Source organism: Oryzias latipes, chromosome 22 (assembly GCF_053564925.1).
Source record: "Oryzias latipes strain Hd-rR chromosome 22, Olatipes_Hd-rR_3.1".
Lineage (NCBI taxonomy): Eukaryota > Metazoa > Chordata > Actinopteri > Beloniformes > Adrianichthyidae > Oryzias > Oryzias latipes.
Window position 1 is genome coordinate 21,261,959 of NC_136258.1, and position 24,549 is coordinate 21,286,507.

Sequence of the window (24,549 nt, forward strand, 5' to 3'; positions counted from 1 at the left end):
CTGATTCCACTTTCTAAAGCAACACCACTGCAGTGTTTCACATCATCATTAGTGATGACTTACTGCATGAGCAGCCTTTAATGTTGTCTCACTTGTAATTAAGATTTTAGATACTTTGCATTATGTTACGTGCCGTAATATCGCATTAAGCTGCTTGGATATACATGATATATATGATAAAGAAGTAAAAACTCAGCTTTTTAGATTATCTTACATGATTTTGTCTGTGTGCTACAGTCCCTTTTTATGCAAGTACAGATATTTGGAGCTTAACTTGAGCAAAACGAAAGACCTCAAGGTAAAATTCACCTTATTGGCAGCCAACTTTACCTGCAAAAGAATAATAAATAAACTCTCCTAAGGAGGAATTGAAGGAGAAGCAAATATGTGCCCATCAGCAGAGATTTGGCATTTTAGGCTGTAACTCTCTGTAACTAATGATTATTTTAGGCTGCGATTTAAAATTCTGATCCGGCCGCTGAACTTCAGAGGGGCAAATGCTGCCAATCATTTCAGGTCTTTCACACACGCAAAGTTGCGCTGCAGAATTATAAAAAAAATTAACCAAAAATACATATTAAAAAAATGTCAGAAATAATTTAGTATTTGTCCAACTATTGGTAAAGTTCGGCATATTTTTTTATTGGATTTTCTAAACTAACACAATATTTAAGTCACCTAAACAAAATTAAAGTTATAATGGCAAACAGGAATTTTGTGTTTTTTGTATTTGTAAGAGCCAACCTGAACTCCTGGAGTTCACAAAGAGCCCCTGAACATGTTAAAAATGTAAATTCCCTTTTAAGTACTGCGAACATCAAAGCTGCTCCGTGGAGAAACGCTAGTAACAGAGAGGCTGCCATTGTGCCGGAAAACACATGAAATAGTCTGATGTGATGCTGGTGGACTGGTCCGCAGCGCTGGCGTGCCCTCTGTGACCTCAGAGTGGAAGCGGTGGAAAGAGGACAGTACGGAAAACAAGCAGGGAAAAATGGATGATGAGGAAATGTGGATAAAGGATTAGTTTGTGGACGCTGGTGTTAAAAAAAAAAAAGAAGATTATTGTGCGTTGACAAAAACAAATCTAAGCTTGTTGCGCACATGAACTTTCATTAGGAGAGTCACTAAATCTGCATGTGTGAACAAAAAAAAATAATCATGTTGAATGAAATGATTAGTCTGAAGAGGACACTTTTTTTGTCCTGTACCACTCATCTGTCTCCCTCAGCGCAGGTCAGGCATCCATTTTAGTTGGGCTCTAATCTTCAGTGAGCCCTCCTACATTTTGTGAGCGGGGAAGCCAACACTCCTACATTTTGAGAGAAAAGACGATGCACGTACTTTCGTCTCGAAGCGAGGAGATGCGCGCTCCTACGTTTTCTGCTTTTTCATTTTTTCCCCCCGTTTGTTTGTTTTTCAGGCCAGACAACGAGTATCAGCGTGCAAAAAAATGCAGATCAGACCTGCATTTTGGAGAAAAAAAACCTTCATCTCGATTTAGCGGGGCTGCAGTGGAATTTAAAAATGTATATTTTCAAGATTTTCAAAAAGATGAAAGCAAGTTATTCCACCCCTATTCATTAATTCATCGGACAGCAACAACTTTTTCAGAATCGGAAGGAAACCTGGAGTTTGGGAGCTGTTAGAAAGGAAGATCTGACTTTTGAAAATTTTCCAAAACAAGAAAATGTGACCAGAAGTCTGATTATGAAACCTGGAGATGTTGTGGCCTGTTTGCGAAACCCTTCCAGCTTCTCCTAACCACTTTTAACCCCAAATGCTGCTTTTTCCCCCTCCTCTCAACCCATCATCCAAACCTCTGTGCACCCCTTTTCAAGCTCATTAAGTTAGGATGCTTTATCAGAGGGCACACTCTCCCCTCCAAGGCTCTTTGCTCATGCACGTGCACGGGGACACACACACACACGCACAACAATGCAGCTGGCCTGATAAAACCCATTGTTCATACATGCATGCACACACACATATACAGAACCTCATGTTCATACATTTTTCTCTGCAAACCCCTAACCCGTCTCTAAGCCACCCCCACCCCCCACTCTTCTCCTAATCAACTCTTCCCATCCCTTCTCTCTCACCCCCCCCCCCCCCCCCACCCCCCACTCAGCTCCAGGGAGACACTTTTCAGCGAAGAGGGAGGGATGGAGAGAAGGGGAGGAAGAGAGAAAGAGAGATGCACTCCTCCTCCCTGCTCTGCTGCCACAGCGGCTTGGCTACAGAACCCTTTGATGTTCTGCAAATTTCAAATTTCATTATAAAGAACCCCCTTCCCCCCCCACCTCCCTCCTCGCTCTCGCGCTTAAACAAGCTTTTCTGCCTCACCCTCACCAAACCTCCCCCTCAGTGCTGAAGTTAAGAAACTGAAAGCCCTGCAGAAGAGACTCTTCATATGGGTTAATTATTCATTGGGCTGTGCCAGATGTATGTCTGTGTGACTGTTTGAACGTAGAAGCGCGTCTGAGTCACAGGCAGCGGAGCGGGTTGGAATCTGGATTTTGCGATGCCTGTCTTATCTGTGGTTTACTCCGATTGCGTTCGCCTTTTCCCCTCTGCCACTGTCCCTCTGTGGAAACACGTGTTCACTTCTACTGATGCTCTCCTAGAGTGTGTTGGCCTTTTGGTTAAAAAAAAAAGGTACAGACAACACGGCAACACCTCACTGGCGATGCCACTTTCCCACCGGGCAGCTCTCTGGGCTCAACATCCTTGCAACATGGCGACCATTTCAGGGCAGGTGTCTGCCATTTTGGTTCAGAGCGTGTCAGCGGCTTGAAAAAGATGGGTGTCCCAGTGGCAGTTGGAGGAATCTGTGGCGCCTCTAAAGTGGTTGACAGATCAGTGGTGTCAGCAGCGTTGGCTTGGAGAGGGAAGGAAGGAGGGCTGCTTTCTTCTCGTCTCTGAGAGTGTGTTTTGTGAGAGTCTTGCCGTGATTCAGCCTTTCCCCAACATGAAAGGGACTAAAAGATAAGGCTCAGCCTTTCTCTGCGAAAAGATGAACCCGGTGAACCCTGGGCTGTTTCTGCTCGTTTTCTTTACATGTCATAGGGAACCGCAGCAGATGCAGATGGCGCTATGTTCTGCCGTATTTGCATTTGACAAAACAATGGTTTAAAACATTTGCGTTCACCTTTTTCTGGATATTTTTTAGTAATGCATCCCAGTATTCAACTCAGTTTTTACAGAAGAAGATATTTTAACAATACCATACCAAACTGATTCTAAGAAAGCAGAAATTTCCACCTTTCAAGGATGCTGTTTGATCATAGCAGGCAGAAGACTGGGGTCAGCTTCTTCTTTATTGATTTTACTTAGGAGATGTAAACCAGCTAACCTTTTCATATTAGAGTAACTATGATTTTAAAAAGTTTTAACATTGGTATCTATTCACAAAGGGGCAGCAGATTTAAACATTTATATTAAAAACACCTGCAAGGGGTTAACTCTGCTTTTGACTAAGGTTTTAGTTCAAAATGAGAGTTTACCTTAATTTCAATCTAAATTGTTTTCTTTAAGAGGATTTTGGGATTATAAATAAAATCCACAAAAGCATTTATTAATTATGAAAAAAAGGACATTATGATGATTTTATCCAAGTGCAGGTCAGTTTTAGTGAAGCAGGCAACATTTCTACTAAGAAATGAGTCACATTTTTGCTTTAAAAATTCTAAACATGTGTTGTACTGACTGTATATGAGAAACTGGACTGAGTGAGTTTGATGTCGCCCCTAGAAAAAGACTTACAATAAAATGAAGGCAATTCAGTCGTCATTTCGTCCATTCTATGGAAACCATTCTTACCAATCTAGAGTGAGTTTGTTGGAAGTCCCCCCCCCCCCCCCCAACACTTGAAGCGGGCTCGGGAGAATCTGTCAATCAGATGTTTTGACCGTTCAAAATGAGACCTCATACTTTTACTGAGGCAGCTGATTGGCCAATTTGAAACTTGAAAAACCTGCACTGATGAAAAAATATCACGAAAACAAATTAGGATGATCAAGAACATGCTGAAAAAAAAAAGGTAGCGGAGCAATAATGGTTATTCTGACAAATAGAATGACTGAGTAATAGCTGTTTACTTCTCAATGGAAGTCTATGGGATTTTGGCTTCTTGGAGCCAGCGGGGACTTCCTGTTTTAATCATAGGGGGAGGGGTCACTCAGTCCCGTTCTCATTTTAATTAGGTTTATACATTTCTTTGCTTATCAGAACCTCGTTCACTTACAGCTTCATCAATTAAAGTATAAAATTATGTATTTGATGAATTCAGCTTTTTCAAATTACAGTGAGACCTACAAACATGCATGGAGTGTGTTTAGATGTGAGCATGTGTGGGGGTCACAGTCCGTTGACAGCTGAAAGGCAGGGTCACCTTCAGTTGACAGGATGTTAGTGATGCCCTTTTAAATCCAAATGTTTTGCTTCCCCCACCCTCCTCACCTCTCTGGTCCCAGCTGCCACACCTCTTACACCTCTGACCCCAGCCCAAGGCCAAGGTTGGGAGGTTGTTGCCACGGCAACACAACAACCCTGTGGTTACTGACTGCTGACCCAGGGAGCCTAAAGTAACCGTGACCATGGTAATTGTCTCCTCTCTGCCCCTCACCAGCAAATGCATGACTAGCATTCAGAGAGAAGGAAACCAAACTGAACCGAAGCGGGGTGGAGGAAAGGAAAGATGGACAGATGGACTCGGGGGACAAAAGGAGGACGCGTGTGCTGATAAAAGTAAGAGCTTTAAAGATCAGTTAGGATGACCTGTCGACCTTCTTCACCTCAACAGCTTTAGGAGGAGGGTTTTTACCAATGACTGCAGTTTCAATGGGGCCAACTAGCTTTTAACTGTCACTTTATTATCCAAAACATTCATGTGGCCAACAGAGTTTCCTAAAACAACTACAACTTTGTTCATTTAGATAAATCTTTTAGGAATACAAGAAGTTTTCCAGTGATGCACAACTACAGATGTTGAAGTTCTGATGCATACTTGGTTAAAACACTAAATTCATGCTCCGAATAAGCCTTAGCACAATGTAACCGTACGATGGGTTCCATGCAGGTTTTTGGGTTGTCCGGGCCCGTGGAGGATCGTAGACAAGAGCAGCCGCATCTTAAGGGGAGCTCAGGTGTGTGCAGTTGGCTCGTATGGCCACCTCAAGGGACGTTATGAAAATGGAATGGACGATTGTTGTGCATGTGGTAAGTAACTGTATCATGAAGTATTCGTAAGCCCAATATAAGTGTCATGCACTTATGACGTATGGGTGATGCTGTCATAGATGCAAGCGACAGCTCCTTAGTAACCTCGCACAAAATCTAACCCTAATGTCTAATTTCCTATTTTCTAACTGTCAGACTGCATGCAAGGAGCTTACAAGGAACTCACACTTAGCAGCTGAACAGCACATTCCACGGGATTTGGAGGGTTTGAAAAAATAAAAAAAATTCGGATGACATGACTGCGTCTCACCTTCTTCTTCTATAAGTGTTCATTATGACCTCTTTCCTAAAGCATGCCCATAGAAAAAAATGCATGAACGTTTTTGGTCTACAGGCTCACTGGGTGATTTATACCCTTGTTATTCCGTGTGGGCCACCTTCATGCCTCGTACAGATTTCCCCATTTTTTGTCTGCAGACTGATTGTAAGGGCACTTGTTACAAGGCTATATGAGTATATTTTTGTTGAGGTTTTTACCTGTTGGAAGGCCACTTTGCTCTTCATTGCAATCTCCTGTTGAGCGGGGTTGGATGTGTAAATGGCAGAACGATACTGAGTCCCGTGGTCATTGTGCTGTTTCATCCCTGAGTGAAAACAAGCAGAAAACAAACACAAACAGAAATATGAAAACGGTATCGGCCACAATGAAATCTACACTAGAAAAACGATTTTATCAGGAATCACAGAAAATCTGTGCCTTCGTTCAGTCGGGCCTGTATGGTGGAGGTGTGCACTCTGCTCCTGCTGTCTATTTGTCACTGCCAAGACTTTCATCAGCCTAACGCTAGCTTGTCAAGAGAAAGTTTTGGCCTTTTGTACCATGACTAAAAGCTCAAACAGCTACTTTCCCCTTGATACTTTAAGATGCTTCAAACTTGAGCAGCTTCAACAGATGCATTAAGGACAGTATCTTTCTTCTGCTAGAAGAAGACTGTCAATCTGTTCTTCCTCTTCACATTTTTTGTCTTCTGTTTTGGGGTGCAGCCAGTGGCGTCATGTGTGTGCTTTCTTTGAAGTTGCAACAACTATGTCTTCCAGCCTGCTGATGATGCCAACAGCTTATTTCATTTAAAATGAACCATTCCTTTTCCACCATGACTGCATTGGTTGAATTCTGGCCAGTGATCAATATTAAGCAGTCACTTAAATGGTCACCATGGCAGTGAAATTTCTGTTTTTTTCTGATTTGTTCCTCTTAGCTCTTTCGGTATTAATTGCTTTTTTTTTAGCAAAATAATTATTTTTCGAGAATCTTAAAAAAAAAAAAAGTCTACAAACACAACATTGACAGCTTATCAGTTAAAAAAAAAAGTTGTTGTGTGAACACATTGGCAAACCGTTGCTTGTTTCTGCTTCAAACACTGATAAACACTGGCAATAATTTAGAGCTCTGTTTACACCAGTCCAAAAAAAAAAGAATAAACAGTCAGAACAAGCTAATTTTAGCTTCATTTAGCCATTCATCAGCTCCTGTGGGAGACTTCTAGCTTTTCAGGGACTAAATGCTTTACTATTCACCAGATAGTTGCTCACTCTGTCCTTTTTGTTCGGTGCTTGGCATGTAGCGAGCACATTTTTCCTTCCCAAAGAGCTTACTTTGCTGCCATATGCTGAGGCTACAAATGAAGCTGATGAAAGCAGCGATATGAATCCAAACAGCTCGGTTCTGTGCAGCACAGATGATAATTACCTGTTGGTCTGTCACTAACTGTGACATCTTTCACACTGCACATAATGATTGGATCCATTGTTTATGTGAAAATAATGATTAGTGACACTTTGTGTGATGGGGGCCGTCAGTCTGTTTGTCATGCAACAACAGAAGTGGGCTATATTATTTCCATAGAGCTTTTTTCGATTGCTAAATAATGAGAAAGTATTAAATGATAAACTGTAAAACCCTGTTTCTGATTTTGTTTCTTTTAGGATAAAAAAATATACAAACATATCTGCTTGAGAGGCTACTTTAGGACATACCCCTTTAAAAAACTGAAATATGTCAGAAACTTTAAGGAAAAACTGGAAGTCCAGGCACGCTTGCATGAGCAACTGCAGTAAAGTACATAATTGCCTGTTTTTATATTTAAGAGGAAAAAAACAATAAAGCTTTAGAAAATTAATTGAGAATTTAGCATTTTTCAGACACAAATGGGGGCTGTAGAGACTTCAGCTCCTTCAGGACCTTTGAGACCCTAATCCGCCTCTTTTAATGGCCTGGATCCACAATCCTTTTTTGTCATTGGGAAAGTGATGTGATCCCCTCGGAATATTGAGCATTTTCCATTTATCTTCTTTTTTTTTGGACTGAAAGTGTGAAGTGCTTCTGCTGAGATGTACCCTTTTCATGTTACTTCTGGATGAAAGCTTCCAAGATGGAGAAGGGCTAAATGATGACATGTATCAGTCACATTTGGGACTAATCTGAGCTAGTCTTGGCACACAACTCTGGGCTGCAGCAATGAGTGTCCTGTGAATCGAACAAGACCCAAAGGTCCTGGTTTTAGCTTGCTGTAAGGATCAGAAGTAGCTCAAATGTTATTGTAGAATTGTTATGAGTGCTCATCTTATTGTGAGGGTCAGAGGCTCAAAAGACCAAAAGAAGAGATAAGAGTTGAACCGACGACAGACGTGTTTCTTTTTCTTCGTCAATTTGGGAAAAGACATAAAAACAGCACCCGACTAACCTTCGTATGTCACGGTGTCTCTTAAACCCATAATAAGCAGTGACTACTGCAAATCCACGCGTCAACTTAAATGGCATTTATTTTGAAAATTGCTGTGCAACAGCATGTAAGATACAACTGCTCAACAACTCTTCTGTTGGCTCTCTATTTACATCCAGGGAGAAAATAATTTCCAGTGACAGTGCAGACAAGACATCTCTCTGACACAGTGATCTGCATATCTTGTTCTCCTTAGATGAAATGTTACCTTACATCATACAGTGCCACAACCTATCTGCGACACTGCCTGTTCAAGCATGACGGCCATAAGTATTCATCTAGCCTTTGTTCAAACCAAGGCAGACGCTGAAAGCTCTTCACCACACATCATGGAAATAAAAACTCACAATAACTAATATTTCTGCTGCAGAGAATTTGTCTCAATGAGAATTTCTTCTGCTTTGTGATGGCGATTAAAAGCCACATGGGAAAGATAGTACTGAACTAAAAGTGTTGTTTATTTTCAGCTGAAATGCAGAAAAGCTGCATTAAAGGCGTGCCAAAGTTAATTGAAGAAAGGCCACAAACATGCAGAATGTATTTAAGATGGACTCCATCTTTAAAATACAGTTTGTCATTATTTCTGTGTATGGTGGCATCAACACATCATGAAGGCTTTTACCCTAAAGTTCTTCTAAAATAAAAATGTAACTTCTGGGGGGGGGGAAAGCAGCCTGCTGCTGAATTATTTTTTCTGAACATCATTTCATCTTTTATAATTTCTGCGGCAATTCCCCTCCTCCAGCTCCAGGCCATCTGGGAATCCCTAAACTGATGCATTGATGAGTCGTGGAGATGCCTGCAGAGAGGGACCTGCTCAGAGGCTCATGCATTTTGCAAATGCAGCAGTTGTTGAAAGGTTGGACAACCAGGGGAGAGAAAAAAAATACCGTGTGAGAATGAGGCTTTTTCCTCACAGACAACATCAGAGAAATCAGGCTTGGACCCTCTCTCTCCGCTGGGGCTAAATCAGACACGTTCTTCAAACTATAAGATGTGGCTTCAGATTTATACTTTGGGATCAAATGTTTGGGTTGGGGCTGCACAGGGGTAAAGTGGTTAACACTTGCCTCACAGCGAGAACTTGGGTTTTTCTCCGGGGCCTCCGGCTTCCTCCCATTGTCCTAAAACATTAATTGTGAGTCTAAACCAGGTGTGCATGTGAGTGTGTGGCCCTGTAACTGACTGGCGACTTATTGAGGGTGTACCCCACCTTCGCCCAACAGTAGCTGGGTTGGCTCAATCATTCTATGATCCCGAAAGGAATTAAGTGGGTTCTTAAAATGGATGGATGGATCAAATACTTTTGTTCATTCCAACAGAAACCAAACAATAGTTGGCTTTGATAACAGGCCCAATAATTAAAGTGACTCTTTTGTTTCCATCCCAAGCACCAGATGGGGCAAAAACGATTTTGTTGTAGATGGAACTTAAGCAGCATGTTACAGCTAAAGCAACACAGACTTAGTGTCTTAACATACCCACAATGTGGAATCTATTCCTTCAGCTATTTAGAAAGCTTAAGCACAATAGAATTTAGATGTTTCAACTGCAAAATAAGTCTTTTACTTTGGGTCAGAATTAAGGCTAATGGGCAGTTTAAAATTCACCAGAGTTGAATAAGAAACTTTAGTTGTATGTTCTTATGACTTGAGTATGTTTTCATTACGTTTATAGCAATTTATAAAAATAGAAATGTTTCTACAACTAATAAAGTTTTGAGATATTTGTATTCATTTTGAGAGAGAAATGCTTAAAATACTGTAATTATTAATAAAATACAAAAAAATATGGTATTTTTTTTAAATAATATTGCGCCCGTACATTTGGGGCAAAAGCTTCCCAAATAATGCACAAGTTCTCTTTTTAAAATATTTACACTCAAGCCTCATCCTTGCATCCACCTCTCACTTCATCTTATTTTCTCAGAGCTGGAAGTCGGCCATCTTGCCCTAAGCACCATTGTTCACTGACGAGGCTAATGGCTGCCCCTGCATCAAAGACTAGCATGTCACCATGCCATTGGCTGTCCACCAGAGCTTTCAGTCTTATTGGCTTTCTGGCAGATGTCTGAACTATGCTGTATGACCGACCTTCCATCTTGACCCATGGCTCCTTCTGACCACAAGAAAATTGCACAGCGACAAACAGCTATGGTGTCAATTGCATGTGCAAACTTAAGTATGGAGAAGATCATAGTAACATGGGAGAACCCCCAAACTAAAAAACAGTAGCTTACATACTGTAATTTCCCAATTGTAGTCTCACGTTTAAGAGGAAATAAATTCCTCCAAAAATGAAATCATTTCAAGCAAATTTGTCAAAAGCAACAAAGAACAAATAAAAAATTCTCATACTAAAGAAAAGGCAAAAGACAAAGGTCCTTTAGCACTAGCAACTGCTTCTAATACAAATAAAAGCTTCTTATCTTCTTAGATTTAACCACCATTACGAGAAGAAAAGTCTCCCCAAAATAAAACCGAACCTCATCATGAAGTCAGCCAACAATAAGAATACACCATTTTAACCATCCAGGCAACACTCTAAACTACATCAGCAACAAATCCCCCCCCCCCCCCCCCCAAAAAAAAAAAAACACAACTCTGGATCTTGCCTTCTCGCCTTTGCCGTTTCTTTCTTGCACTCTCAATTTTTAACAGCCCCCTTCGTTATTTTCTCCATCCATCAAAGGCAGCAGTAATTATTAATGAGAGCCTCCCTGTTCTCTCTGCATTATGCATGAGAGCCTTGCCTCTGAAAGCAGAGGGTAATGGGGGTGGACACAGAAGGAGGGGCAAGGGGTCACACATGTGCACACACAAGCACACGCTGCCTTTAAGGGTCAATGACCCACCCCAACAAAGCTGAAAATATTAATTATTTGCTTCTTACCAAAAAATAGTATATCTTAATGTAGTCCTTTTAACACAAAGTCAAAGAGAAGGTGGGAGGGGGCTTACGAGGCTTTGCAGCTCTCTAAGGGAGTGGTTGCTGTCTCCAAGAGACGTTCAAGCACAAACCTGCGGACACAAACGCCTACACCTTTATGCTGTGTTCAGATCCGCTGAGGATTCTTCAAACTCTATTCAATCTTTTTCATTTTTTTTCCTTGCGCAGGAAAATGTTTAACCACTCAGCTTCTCCCCGCTGGATACTGGGTATGAAAGCCTGTTACTTTCCTCCCCGTTGTCAGAATCACCTTTTATTCTTCCCATTTAATTCAGGTTTGTTTTCTGGTTCTCACCCGATATTCAAATGCATGGGGCACAATTATTCCCTAAATGGTTTGAAATTTTGGAGATATGGATGAAGAACTTGGAGGAACAGAATTTTGGGAGAAGTTGAAAAAGATTTTTGTGGAAAAATTCCGCCCCCATTTGTATTTTTATCTGCAGGTTCCCCTGTGATCAGATTGTGCTGCACAAAACTAATAATTAAAGCCCCTTTCCAATGAAAACTGCGTTTCTGGTCTTTTTAACGTGTTCTTGTGGAATTTTTTTGATGGGTTAGTGCCACTCTGCTGAAACTATGTCCTAGAAAACGACATGGGCTTTTTGATTTTGGCTAAAAATGACATCATCATAAATAAAAGATCACTTGGAACAATTTTACAGTTGATCAAGAGATGATTGGATTGGGTTTTACAATAAAAAAAAGGCATTCTTAGGTAACTCAGATCGGACTGAAATAAGAATTAAAGTTGTTCTAACAATTAAAATCCAGTTAGCAACATAAAAATAACCTATAACTTGTAATCCGAGTAGACTCATTCTGCAGGGAGAACTCATCTTAACACTGCTATTTGTTAAAACAAGTAAAAATTGTGTCAGTGTTGCTAGTGTAAGCAGCTTTTATTTAGCTGCAAGTGCTGGTGCTTTAAAATGACAGTTCTGCTAGTGTGTCACTTTTAATTTGAAAAGTTTTCACTCCTCTTCATGAGTATATTAACGGATACTCAAACTGAATGTGTGGGTGCTGGTTCAAATAGAGTAGCATGTTTTGTTTATTTTTCAACAAAACTGCTGGGAAAAAAAAGTCTTCTACACTAGTTGGTGCATTCACGGACATCACACGTGTGGGAAATTCTGAACCAGATACATGCATTAAAAATGTTTATAAGAAATGTCCAGAAGTGTTTGCTCTCTGGGTCTACCAGAAGTTGCTCCTGGGCGGGATGTGGCCTGTGGGCCGCCATTTGAAAATCCCTGCTCTTGTTATTGTTAGACTTTTTCTGCAGTTTGCAAATGTTCAGTCCCTTCAGCCCTCAGTATAAATCTGTTGGACGAACATAATCTTTTTCCTTTGACAAGAGTTTACACAACGTTTTATTCATACTACCCTTAAAAGCCTAAATTAAGTCCACGTACAGTATGTCCGCTGAATGTTCAAATTAAAGTGACAAAGAAAGAAAATTGCGAAAAAGAAAAACTACAAACCTAAATCCGCAATAAAAATGAATCTGCTTCTAAAAAAACATCAGTTTTTTGTGTATTCGGCAGTGCATACCAATCAGATAGAGACAGAGAAAGAATGAATGAATAAAATGCAGACTCTTTTCTTTCTCCTATGCAATCCTCGCTACATTCTGTTGATTGGAGCCTAGCTGTGATCTGGTCATCAGTCCATCATATGGCCTAACAGAAACAACACACCTTCCACACTCACACACCAACATTCAATATGGAATCAGCCTATCATGAAGGTTTATGGGTAGCGCTAACCCTCCAAACTCCATCTTCTTGCACTTGAATGTAGCAAACATATATATCAGGTCTGGCAAGAGCTTTAACACCTGCCCTTTGCCCAAGCCAAAATCAATAAGCGATTATTTGGTGTTGATGGAGTTGTAATTTTTAACCGTATTATAAATAAAGTGCACAAAAAGGAACAACGACTGATAACTGCAGCATTCCCTGTGTGTATTTGTGATAGTACTCAGGCTTGTTCTGTGCCCCGCGGTCCCGTTACGACTGTGTGCGTGCCAGCAGAACTCTCTCCTCCTCTCCTCTCTCAGCTGCTATTTTTGCCCTGTTCTTATGTAAGCTGCTCCTGACGCGCTGGAGACAGAGGCAGAGAATGATGTTGGGATGGTGAGAGCATCCCCAGAGGACACGGGCGTACACTCGCCTGCACACGCATGTACTGTGTACATATGCATGGGTATACAAAGCGAAACAGAAAGAGATGCTCCGCTGCCTTTCAGATAGTGACACAACACAGGCAGAAGCAATCTAAGATCACAACCAGCAGATGTAGTGTGACTCCCGTTTGTTTATGATGAATCATGGAGATTGATACAATTACTGTTATCCATCTTCCAGTTGTCACTACACATTTTCAGTTTTACATCTTATGATCAGACAACGGATGATTGTTCAGACCCGGTGCTGCAGACACTGCAAAGAAAACAGCCATATTGTTTGTCATAATACTTATATTTTATACATGCAATTTCTTAGCATGATTCTAAACTCTGGTCCCTATCTGAGAAGGTACGGTGGCTCCAACAACAACTTCAGGGTCGCTGTACCTTTTCTTGCTGTTGGCTCCAACAAGAAAAGGTACGGTGGCTTTGAAGTGCAAGTCAGACCAACAAATCAAAAACATGTAAAAGATCACAACAACAATAAAAACTGCTAAAACAAATCATAAAAAACACCATTTCCTTTTAAAATTCATAACCAAATTCCAGAAACCAAAACAAAATTCGAAAAAAGAAACTTTTCAGAAAATAAGAGTAATTTCCTGAAATCAAAAAAATGGAATAATAAAAAAACGGTAAAAGTATGGGATATCGCTGATTGGATGACGCTTGATTTAAAAAAAAAAATCATTGTCTGCATACTAACAAATGTTTTATGATTAATATGGAGCATATCCAGTAACTCTTCATGCTAAATAACCTTGAGACAAATGTCATTATCCAATCAGCAAAGTCCCATAGAACTTACCTTTTGTAACATTTTATTTCATTTCGGGAAAGTACTTGTGTTTTTCGGAATGTTTAATTTTTTACTTTTTTGGAATTGTGTTTTGGTTTCTGGAATTTTGTCGGGATTTCTAAAATGTAATGTTTTTTTTTTAGTATTTGTTTTGGCTTTTTAATTGTCATTGTAATTTTTAATTTGACTTTGCATTGAGTGATTTGTTGGTGGGATTTGCACTTCAGGGCCACCATAAGAAGGGTACATTAATGGTGTTTTGCAAACAACAAATTTTGTAAAATATGTTAAGTTATAATGAACAGTGAAACTGAAAATATAGATGAATTACTTTTCTATTCGATCTTCTTGGTTGCACCATCTTACTTTTTTGAATCTTCTTAAATCTCCTCTCCGTTTCCCTCTGGTCCATAAAAATTCATTTTTTTCTTAAATAATGAAGTTATATAAAACATACTGAAACTTATTGGCACTTTTTAATTTATTTTTTCATGCCAACACCTCCTTGAAAATATTAAAGCAATGAAGATGCATAACTCCTGCACAACCATACAGACATTTGGAGACCAACCCCCATGCTGCACACATGCAGCGTGCTGCAATCTCCATAAATTAAGGCCGCCAGCATGTTGAGGGTGTAATAACTGACACCTGGTAATGAGCACGCCATCATCAGCCAATCACATTAGCGGTATGGGGCTGGATTAGATGAGGCCACAGGTCAGGGGTCAAGGTTTCCTCCCGGGTGGGGGTTGTTTTAGATGGCAGGGGCACCCCTAACACTGAGGGATGGGGTGACGCAGGGGAACACTGGGGTACCCCAACAGGGAATTGGCGTGTGTCGCAGCCAGCTGGGGTTAAGATATTATATAAAAGGAATATTCATGCTCATTTCAGCTGTCGGAGAGTAACTGCCGCCAGATGGAAGACAGATGATTGATGTCCATTTGGTGATCTGATGGTAGAAACGACTGATAAAAATGTTTCCTCATCTTTGCTATAAGCTGCAGAAATGAAGCTCTAATTGGTGGTTTTTGGAAAATACAGATTCAAGTGAGAGAGAAAATGACATATCTCATATCCCTGTAGGTAACAGGGATCCTCACCTACACAGGTGAGATGTGATAAAAGCCGGCAGCTGGTTCGGCCATTTTAGCCATCCATCCATTTGCGTTTTTGTTGGCCGTTCATTGACGCAGCATCCCACACCATAAATACTGCACGGCCTTGAGAATCAGAGAGGATGAAGGAAATGAGGAAGGAGGAAGCAAGAAGGGAAGGAAAAGAGGTGATGAGGAGGAAACAATGAGGAGAGGTGCTTGATTGTGGGGAGGGGAGGCTGGTAGAGGAGACAAGAGAGAGCAGGAAAGATGGTGGGGGGAGTAACAGGAGGGAAAAGTGACTAAGAGATAAAAGAAGAGTGAGTGTGTTAGTGTGATGAGCGGATGGCCTCAGGGAGCGGTCGACTCAGAGCGCTGCTCTGCGGATGTGCTGACGGGCTTCCCCCCTTACTCCGTTCACTACAAAGAAGACGAATATGTGTGTGTGTGTGTTTGAGTTAAGGTGTGTATGTGCGTCGGGGTGCTGCAGGTGAAGTCCATGAGGTGGAGAGCCTGAGAAAATACAGAACTGAGAAGAAGAGGAAAAAGAAAGATAAGATTCCAGAGAAATGGCGAGAAAAGTGAGTGGGTTTGAATAATGGAGACAAATGGTGGAAGAAATTGACAGGCCGGCAGAATGAGGGAGAGATGAGCTCCATCTTCCACAGAGAGTGAGGAGGGGAGAGAATCCATGGTGGGAAACGGGGCCTAGAGGCCCTCGCAACAAGGCAATATTTCTAGCTGTGGAACATTCTGCACCTTCTGCTCCTAGTTCACATTTGAAAAGGACATTTTATTGGGCAATATGGGTACTTTTGTGTAAAAGTACAGAGAATTGTGTATAAAAGAGTAAAATTTCTAAATAACTTAACCCTTTCACACCCTAAAACACATTCTTAGTTACCGTTTTTGGCATAAGAAGTTCAGAATTACCCATGAAGCAGTGGGATGTGAAAAGTCTGACCCAGAGGAGTTATCATAAAGTTATGATATGGACGCATGCTGGGGGGGGGGGATTTATGCAACATCCCTGGGAAGCTAGCAGACTGAGACTAGTGTTGCTGAATATGGAAAGAGGGCACACAGCAAAGGCTGCTGGGAGTTTCTGATTGGCTGTTAATGTTGCTATCCAGGCCGAGATTGGCTGGGCTGACGCAGTCCGACATCACGTTGTCGGGACTAAACCCTTTTGAACTGAGGCAAAGCAGGGAGGCACAGATATCAAAACACAAACGTGCACGCCCATACACAACTGTTATGAGGAAGCATCGCATCCAGGCAAGGAGGCACTTGTGCAAAAGTCCACACACAAGTCAGGAGAGTGTCAGATAAACTTGGGCTGTTTTTTGATGCATGTCAGGAGAAAACAGAATTCATAATGCGCCAGCGTTTGTCTTCATATTCTATCTCATGTGAGCCTTTGCAGTTAAAAGGAGAAAAAAAATGAGACACCTTCCTAAATTTCTACATTCTCTTTTAAGCCGAGCTCTAAGGTGAACAGAATAAATTGGAGCTTAAGCATGCGTGAAGGAACAGCCGTCAGGCCCCTTTTCGACCACTCCACGCTACATTTGTCAAATAACAAGAATTTAATCTGGGATTTCCATGTAAAAAAAATTGCAGCAAATGTTAAGATTTTGAGCATTTTGTTGATGTAAAAGTTATTTTAGTTATGGTTATTCTATAATACATTGTCTGACCTTAACTGTGGCCAAAAAAACTGAGTGCTCAGACAAAAAAGCGCCTTTTATTAATAAAACATGAAATGAGACGAGGCGGTGACTCAAGGCAGCGACTATGACTACTCTTTTGGCCTCAATGCTTTTAGCCTGTGGCACATCAACCTAACTTTGCCTTTGCTCAGAGCGAGACACGTCTCTACCCTCGGCCTTGATGAAGTCAAGTCTTTTCCGATAAGCGGGGAAGGGCTTTCCAAACAAACCTCAAAATTCTCCTCTTCTCGTATATATGAAATGAAGACACAGCTGATATTTTGGTCAGTTAAGAATAAAATAAGGAAGTATGACAGATGCAGAAAAAAGGAAGGCTGGCTGACATCATCTTAAGGGCTCCAGGTTAGGCCTATGAATCTTTGATCCATCTCTTTCCAACTTGTCACGCTCCTCCCTACAACTGAGTGAGGGAAGTACCACTTTGTCCGTCCTTGCTCCCTCACACATGCATGCACACACACCCTTGACATGTCTTCCTGATGCATTAATGTTCTTACATCATTGCCTCCAGAGCACAAAAAACAAAAAAAAGAGAAGAGAGCAATAGACTCGAAGATATAGGGAGATGGCTTTTTGGAAGGGGGGGATGGGTTCCTACCAACGTTGTGTATGCATGCGTGTGTGAGGGGGTGGCAAATATGCGGCATGCTTTACGGAATAGAAACATACATCACAATCCAAACATTTGCACTGATTTGACTCCAATTTTGACACGACTGGGGAAAATGTTTGGAAAATATATCAAGCTGCCACGAACGACGGCTGAAAACACGGCAAAAAAATGAAAACACCAGTCGGGTTGGAAGTATTAAATTTGCACCAAAACAAAACAGAAAGACGGGCATTTCCTCAAACCCGTCCGTGTAAATGCTCAACATGGCTTTGCACATTTAGGGCTCGGATGTGCACCACAGTGGTGAGGGCTTCCATGGATGGCTGGATCTCAGACACATTAACACAGTCTGGAGTTGACTAACACCCATGAGACCTCCCCCTGCACCACAGCGCATGCACATGCGTGGGCATCCTCCTTCTGCTCTAATACACCATTGTGCCCCCCAGGGCAGGCCTTTTTTTGAGTGTGTTTAGCGTGAGTGTGCTGTTACCTTGTGTAGGATCGTGCTTCTCCCAAAAGTGTTTGAGCAGCTCCTCGAGGCTGATCTCTTGAGGGGAAAAGACCACCCTCACTACCTCAGTGTGACCAGTCAGACCTGAGGAAGAGACACATTTTTGAAATAATTCAATTTGATAATAAGTGACCAAACCCCCATCTATTCAATCCGCAATGAACACAGTAACAGAAGCAACAGACATTAGCACTGATGTCACTGAGGTTATGTGCCACAGGTAGAGGACATTCATGTGGAATTTACTCTGAGCTTTGTTGTTGCTTGTGGCATCACAGTGGAAAAAGTGGCAGACGGAGGAAAAGAATGGGACTCGAGATGAGAGTGAAGCTAACAGGGCTTGGTAGCTCCACCTCCTGTCATCAAAAAGTAGACTTTATGTCACATTTCTCTACAAGTATTTACAGCAGTCAGGGTATTTTTACCCTCCTTGTTAAAAGCTTATACCTTATCCACATATAAATGCATTAAGGGAGGGTAGCAGCCAGTTACAGCACAACTATCATGCAGTATATACAGTGTAGGACATAAGTATATGAGTGCTTGCTCACATAAAATAAATTGGCAGTCTGTTATCTCAACAGTGGACACTCTGATCATCTTTTGATATATTTTTAATATAATATATGCATTAGCCAAAATTAAAAAAAACTGTATTCTTTTCTAGGACATAGTTTCTGCAGAGCAGCAGGAGTTCATTAGAAAATTTGCTTTTGAGTTGGCACAGACTAAGATCCCTGCTTTCCCATCATCCATCTGTTTACACTCTCTCCCACTAGCCTACAGCCCCTCACACTCTCAACCTAACATTAGGGATGCAACATAAATAGCGAGAAATATTAGAGCAATCCAGTCGTACAGTTTTTAACCAGATGCCAGCTCGGATGAGGAAAATAAAAAAGTACATGGATATAGTGGTCTACAAGGGGATGGAACCGAATGGCAGGTAGATTGTGGCCCGCTGATTGTAGCACATACATCACTGCTACAAGCTTTTTCCAACTGCATTTTTCATCTGCTGCTGATTCACAAGGATTTTAATTATTTAAAAAAAACTGCAATTTGGAGCTTAATTTTCTTTATAAATGTCCTCCATTGTGATGAAAATGCCATAAGATCATGTTAAAAACACCAAAAACATAATTTTCATGGAAAGGGGTCTTCAAGCCTCGACGGGGAGGCTTAAAATGGGTCGTGAATGGGTCTTCCAACAGGACAATGACCTAAAACATACAGCCAAGGTAACCAAGGAATGTCTAAAGAAGCATAGGTCTAGAGGTCACAGAGTGGCACAGTCATTCTACAGACCTCAACCCTATAGAAAATCTATAGAGAGTTGAAGCTCAGGGATGCCACGCGACAGCCACCAAATCATAATGATTTAGAAGTCATATGGAACAAAGAGTGGATCAAACTCCTTATATGTGCAGAAACCGGATCAAGTACAAGAACCATCTGACATCTGTACTCGCTAATAAGAGTTTTGCCACAAATTACGAAGTCATTCTGACAAGAAGGTACAAATACTTTGTATACCTAATGAGTGCAAAAATGTAAAGTCAATTTCTTTATTTACTTTGTGATTTTCTATCCCTTACTGTTCAAATTAACTGACTATTGACAGACGGTCCATTTCTCTTTAGGGGGCAAACCTACGAAATCAGCAAGGGCTCACATACTTGTTTCCTGCACAGTACAGGAACAATATCCACAAAAACAAGTCCATATTTACTGTACTTGTTAGCAGATTGACTTTCAAATTCTAACAACTTCCCCTAACCAAACCTTTGACTGGATCCTGAAAAGAATGTGATATTTGAAAAAGGAACAGCCCATAAAAATGATCCTCTTAGCCAACATGCATAACTGAGATGAATTTAAATACTGATTGATGCGCATGTCAAGAAAACAAACTGAAATTGAAAAGAAGCCCTGCATGCACAAGAGATCGGCTCGTACTGAATAAACATGGAGGATGTTAAAAGGCTTGTAAACCAAGTCAAGAATGGCAGGCTTTAACAGTCCATCAGAAGGATCTGACAAATAATTGGTATTTGCCAGAGCTGCTTATGTAAAAAGAATGGGGAAAAACTGAAAATGACAACATGTACTCATTAGTATTTATCAGACAGCAACTGTGTGACAGAGTATAACTCTGTAGAGCTAGATAGCCAATAGCAAAATAACCCCTGAAAAGGTTCAAATCTGCTTTTTTTTTTTAAAAGTGAACTATAACTTTGCAACTTTATCCCATTTTAATGCAGAGAAAAGGCTGTGAATGAGCTGGAGATTTAAAAAAGGACTAATAAGTCAGGGGAAAAGGCCTTCCAGTGTACTGCTTGGTTTAGCTGTTCTCTTCTGTCAAGAATATCCACAGCTGATGCAAAAATAAACTTAAATAAAAAACCTGTGGGATGCTAGGGTTTTTCTTCTTACCAGAGAGTTATTGGTTCAATTCCCAGTCACATCCACATGGTTTAAATTCACACTACGTCTACTGCAGCACTCGGTTTTTGCATTGATACAAGATCGCTTGTTTTTTTTTTGTTTAAGAAAAAAAAGGAATAAATAAAGTTTTGTTTCACATTTTGTTTTATGTTTTAAATCTTGATGAGAAAAAAAACAAAATTCAATTAATTCAATTCTTTATTGTATCAGTTAAATTAAAAATCTATGTTTTAAATTCTCTATTCAAAATTATATAATGCACTACAAAAAGCAGCATTCAAGTCTAATGAACAAGTGTGAAGAATTTCCTTTGCAACATTATTTGTAAGTGTTAAAAATGACATGTTTAGGAATTTAGACGTTAACTGTTGGCATTTTCAGGTCAGACATTTCAGATAATCTACTGTATGCTTTACAGTAATCAGGGGAATTTGAGTTGTATCTTTGCTAATGTTTGCAGGCATGTCCAAAAATGCAGGAACAGTTTTAAATGCATTTGATTTTATAAGGAAAATGAGTGAAACCCTGCAAGAGCTAAAATGAGAGCTAAAAAATCATAGCTGCAAAGTGGTGTATGTCACTGTACGACACGTGTCTTTAAAACTGACATCTTAGACTTAAAACTTGGGCTCTAAATTTGATTAAATATGCATAATGATAATAACTCTAAGCAATCTGCTGTATGCATGAAAATTTGACTACACCTCCCTTTCGTTCTGTCAAATCATCCAACTATGTGTCTGTCTTTCTTTCCTTCTCCATCTACTCTGACAGTTCCATCAAACTCCTCTCTCTGTCTTTTCTGACTGTCTCCCCCTCCTTGGCTGTGTTGACAGCTCTTCGGTCTCATGCCACTGCCGTGTTTTGCTCCGTCATGGCCACTGGAGCAACGCCTGAACCCTTTTGGCTGATGGACAGGTAACCGTTCTTTCCCACACCTTTATTCTCCAGAAATTTCTGTCGCCCTCAAAAGTTTTCGTTAACTGACTCCCTCGCTCGCCATTCTCCACAGCTGACCATCTTGCAGCTGGGGAGCTGACAGAAAGAGGGACTGGAAGACGACTGACAGAAATCCTATCATGCGCTCTGCTTAGAAAATCTGCTGGCCGATCCCAGAGGTCCATTCCCCTCCTCTTCATCTCCCCCATGCTGTGTCTTCACCTAGAATCCATGCATACATGCGAGCAGAAAAATCCCCAAAACTAACCGCTCACAGAACACACGAGAGCGTTTGTAAACTTCATTTGAATTATACATCAGCTTCTTTCTAAAATCCTTTTGATCGTGACGATGAAAAAAACATAAAAGCCGAGGAGCCAAACGTTTTTCCGACATCTTAGATTTTCACGATTTTAGAATAATGTTTGCCAGATCACGCTGCATGGGAATGAAGCCCATTTACTTCGCACACAGTAACTTCTTCGTAAGAATAAGAAAAAAAAGGAAAAAAAAACCACTGCAGTACAGCAGAGCCCAATACTAACAAGTAGGTCATGAGGGGGGTGGGGGTTTTATCCCATCTGGAGCAGTGCATTCTGAGTAGTTGACTGCAGATGAAGGGAAGACGATGAGAGATTTGTACCAAAGACAAGCTTTCTCTGCATTTCTTTCTGCTTGCAAACCAACTCTGGTCTCTTGCACCTTGACGTCTGCTGTCACGTACTCTGCCAACCCCCCACCCCCATGCTACCAAATGGGGAGGTGGAGGGATCTGTTGTGAAATATAGGAAGAGTAGACGGTATAAAGACTTAAATTTGGATAAAGTGCAGCACCTGAGCAGACCTCATGGTAAGTGGGGTTGGGTGTAAAGCCGCCGGCGAAGCCCACTTGTGTGGAGAAGACTCCTGGAAGCCTCCAGAAAAGTTTCTCCGCTCCCCAGAAACACCCCATACCTGGACACAAACAGAGCAGGGCTGTAGTGTTATTATCAATTAGCAAATAATGCTTAATTGTCTCTGATGCTAATAAAGAAGCGACTGGACCCTCTCACCAAACATGATGGTTTCCATACCCTGTGGAAAAGGCTCCACAGTGGGATTCCCGTTGACTGCATGCTTTTCTGTGAAAGAAAACAGTGAGGAGATGTGGTGTCACACCCCAACACCAAGCTGCAACAGCACAAATTACAACATGTCCGTCATGAGACCCATTAACAGCTTCAAGCTGGGCCCACAGGTTCTTTATCTTCACGGGTCGACTAAGGCAGTCAGATAAGAACCGCAGGCCTCTGTGCTCCACGACATTTAAAAGATTACACAGCTCCGACTCTCCTTAAAATCCACCATTAAATACATCAAAGCAGTTATTTCCGAGTACCTATCTAACAACACACTGGGTTTCAACTAAACAAAATCACAGGTGGATGCAACAGGGGATAGATAGCCTTGTGTGTAACAGGGGGGTTTTAATCTCAATCATGTTAAAAATGCAAAATGTGTACAAGAAACAGAAAAGTTAAGAAGTGGCGATCCACTGCCAACAGGATGGCTTGGAATTAGAGAGCTAAAAAGGAAGTGTATGTTTGTGTGCGCAGCCCACAGATGTGTCAGGAGGATTAGAGAGTAAGAAGACTGAGGTGACTTAACGTGCAAATCTCCACTAAGCAAGGCAGGTTTGTACTGCAGCCGCTAATATTAGTCTACTGACAAACAGGCTACACCAAGAGCTAATGGATCTTACAATAATGGCTGAAGTTCAATGTTTAATTTCTCACTGGCAGTTAAGAGATTTGACAAGTGACACAGACCTGAGTAAGAAAAAAAGAAAAATATCAGAGACTTACCGGTAAGAGTTTGTTTCTTAGATAGCCTTTGGAATGTTCTTAACTATAACAAAAGGCCAAAATCTGCCAACAACTTGAGTTTATTTCAGACTTAAAGAGATTATAAAAAAGCCGGACTGTGCAGAAGCACTCAAGAGAAACTGTTTTTCCACGCTGCGACCCCAAAAGATAACGCTTTCTGAAGAATAAAAGAAGCAAATATGAATGGGAACACTCGAGATGATAATAACCTTCTTGGTGTGCAAGGACATTTTTTTGATATTCGATGAGACTCTTTGGTTTTTTTTCGGACAGGAACAGATTACAGAAGCATAAAGGACTGAAATGTCACAGAGGCCTGGCTGCCTTCAGGCAGTCCTTTCCTGCCCTCCTGTTGTGTGGCAGTTCTGTCTTTCAGCAGCAGGTTATTTGGCACCGCCAGGACATTTTATGGCACAGTAATAGGAAAAACTAAATCGCTTTTAGTGACCATGTTGGCTGAATTTTCTTCGTCCAGTAGGGTGACCTTAGGAGGTAGTTCATTGGACATACATAACCATCCCATTCTAATGAAAATAGTGTTTTTGGTGTTTTTAACATGTTATTGTGGCATATTTCTGATGATGGAGGACATATATAAAGAAAATGAAGCTCCAAATTGCATTTCTGAGTAATTCTTTATTCAAATCGTTGTAAAACAGAAGCAGACTAAAAACTGCTGTTTAAAACAGAACTTATTTGTGATGTAGAAAATGCACTGAGTGGGGCCACAAAATCTCTGCACATAGCACTCGCCCACAAGGGCGGCCGTGGTGCAGCGCAAGGGTGGTCGACCCATGATCGTAAGATTACAGGTTCGATTCCCGCCTTGCACGCCCATGAGTCGATGTGTCCTTGGGCAAGACACTGAACCCCACCTTGCCTCTGGTGGGCAGTTGGCACCAGTGTTCGGTGTGAATGTGTGTGTGACTGGGTGAATGGGGCTGTGACTGTAAAGCGCTTTGGGCCTTGAAGAAGGTAGAAAAGGGCTGTATAAGTATACGCCATTTACCATTTACAACTCAGAGGCGACTCTTTAAGGAACTGCTGCCGCTCTGCAGAAACTATGTCATAAAATGACAGAGGTTTTTTTCAATTTTTTTTTTTTTTAAAGAGTTGTAATTAAAATTACACGGGAAACGCTTTCAAAATATCATAAAATATGGTCAGAATGGGTCAAAAACTTCATGATAGAGGTTATAGTCTGTAAACAGACTGAAAATGCAAAACATAGAAGGCAAACAAAAACAGGATTTTAATTAAATAAAATGAAATTGGGAATGCACCAGTAAGAGAACAAAGAAGAGCACAAACTATATTGAACGCAGACAAACTTACACAAAAGTAAAAACTGAAAGAAAAAATAAATAAATAAAAACAAGTCTGTGTAAAACCTAATACCATCCCACTTGAAGAAAATGCTCCTTTTCATCCCCC

General features: G+C 41.0%; 1 protein-coding gene and 1 long non-coding RNA gene across 3 annotated transcripts in view; one reads left to right on the plus strand and one right to left on the minus strand.

Moving 5' to 3' along the window:
* Nucleotides 1–24,549, minus strand: part of msrab (methionine sulfoxide reductase Ab) — a 41,924-nt gene that overhangs the window by 5,533 nt on the left and 11,842 nt on the right. For both annotated transcript variants that reach the window (XM_004082234.5, XM_020713543.3), the window contains exons 2-5: nt 22,303–22,371; nt 22,085–22,204; nt 17,843–17,947; nt 5,716–5,822 (exon numbers count right to left, since the gene is read on the minus strand). In XM_004082234.5, coding sequence (XP_004082282.1) covers nt 5,716–5,822; nt 17,843–17,947; nt 22,085–22,204; nt 22,303–22,371 — 401 coding nt within the window. The remainder of the gene's footprint in view (nt 1–5,715; nt 5,823–17,842; nt 17,948–22,084; nt 22,205–22,302; nt 22,372–24,549) is intronic.
* LOC110017498 (uncharacterized) lies at nt 1,351–21,765 on the plus strand. Its single transcript, XR_002292914.2, has 4 exons — nt 1,351–4,746; nt 5,078–5,217; nt 21,148–21,229; nt 21,324–21,765. It is a non-coding gene; the product is annotated as an uncharacterized LOC110017498 (long non-coding RNA).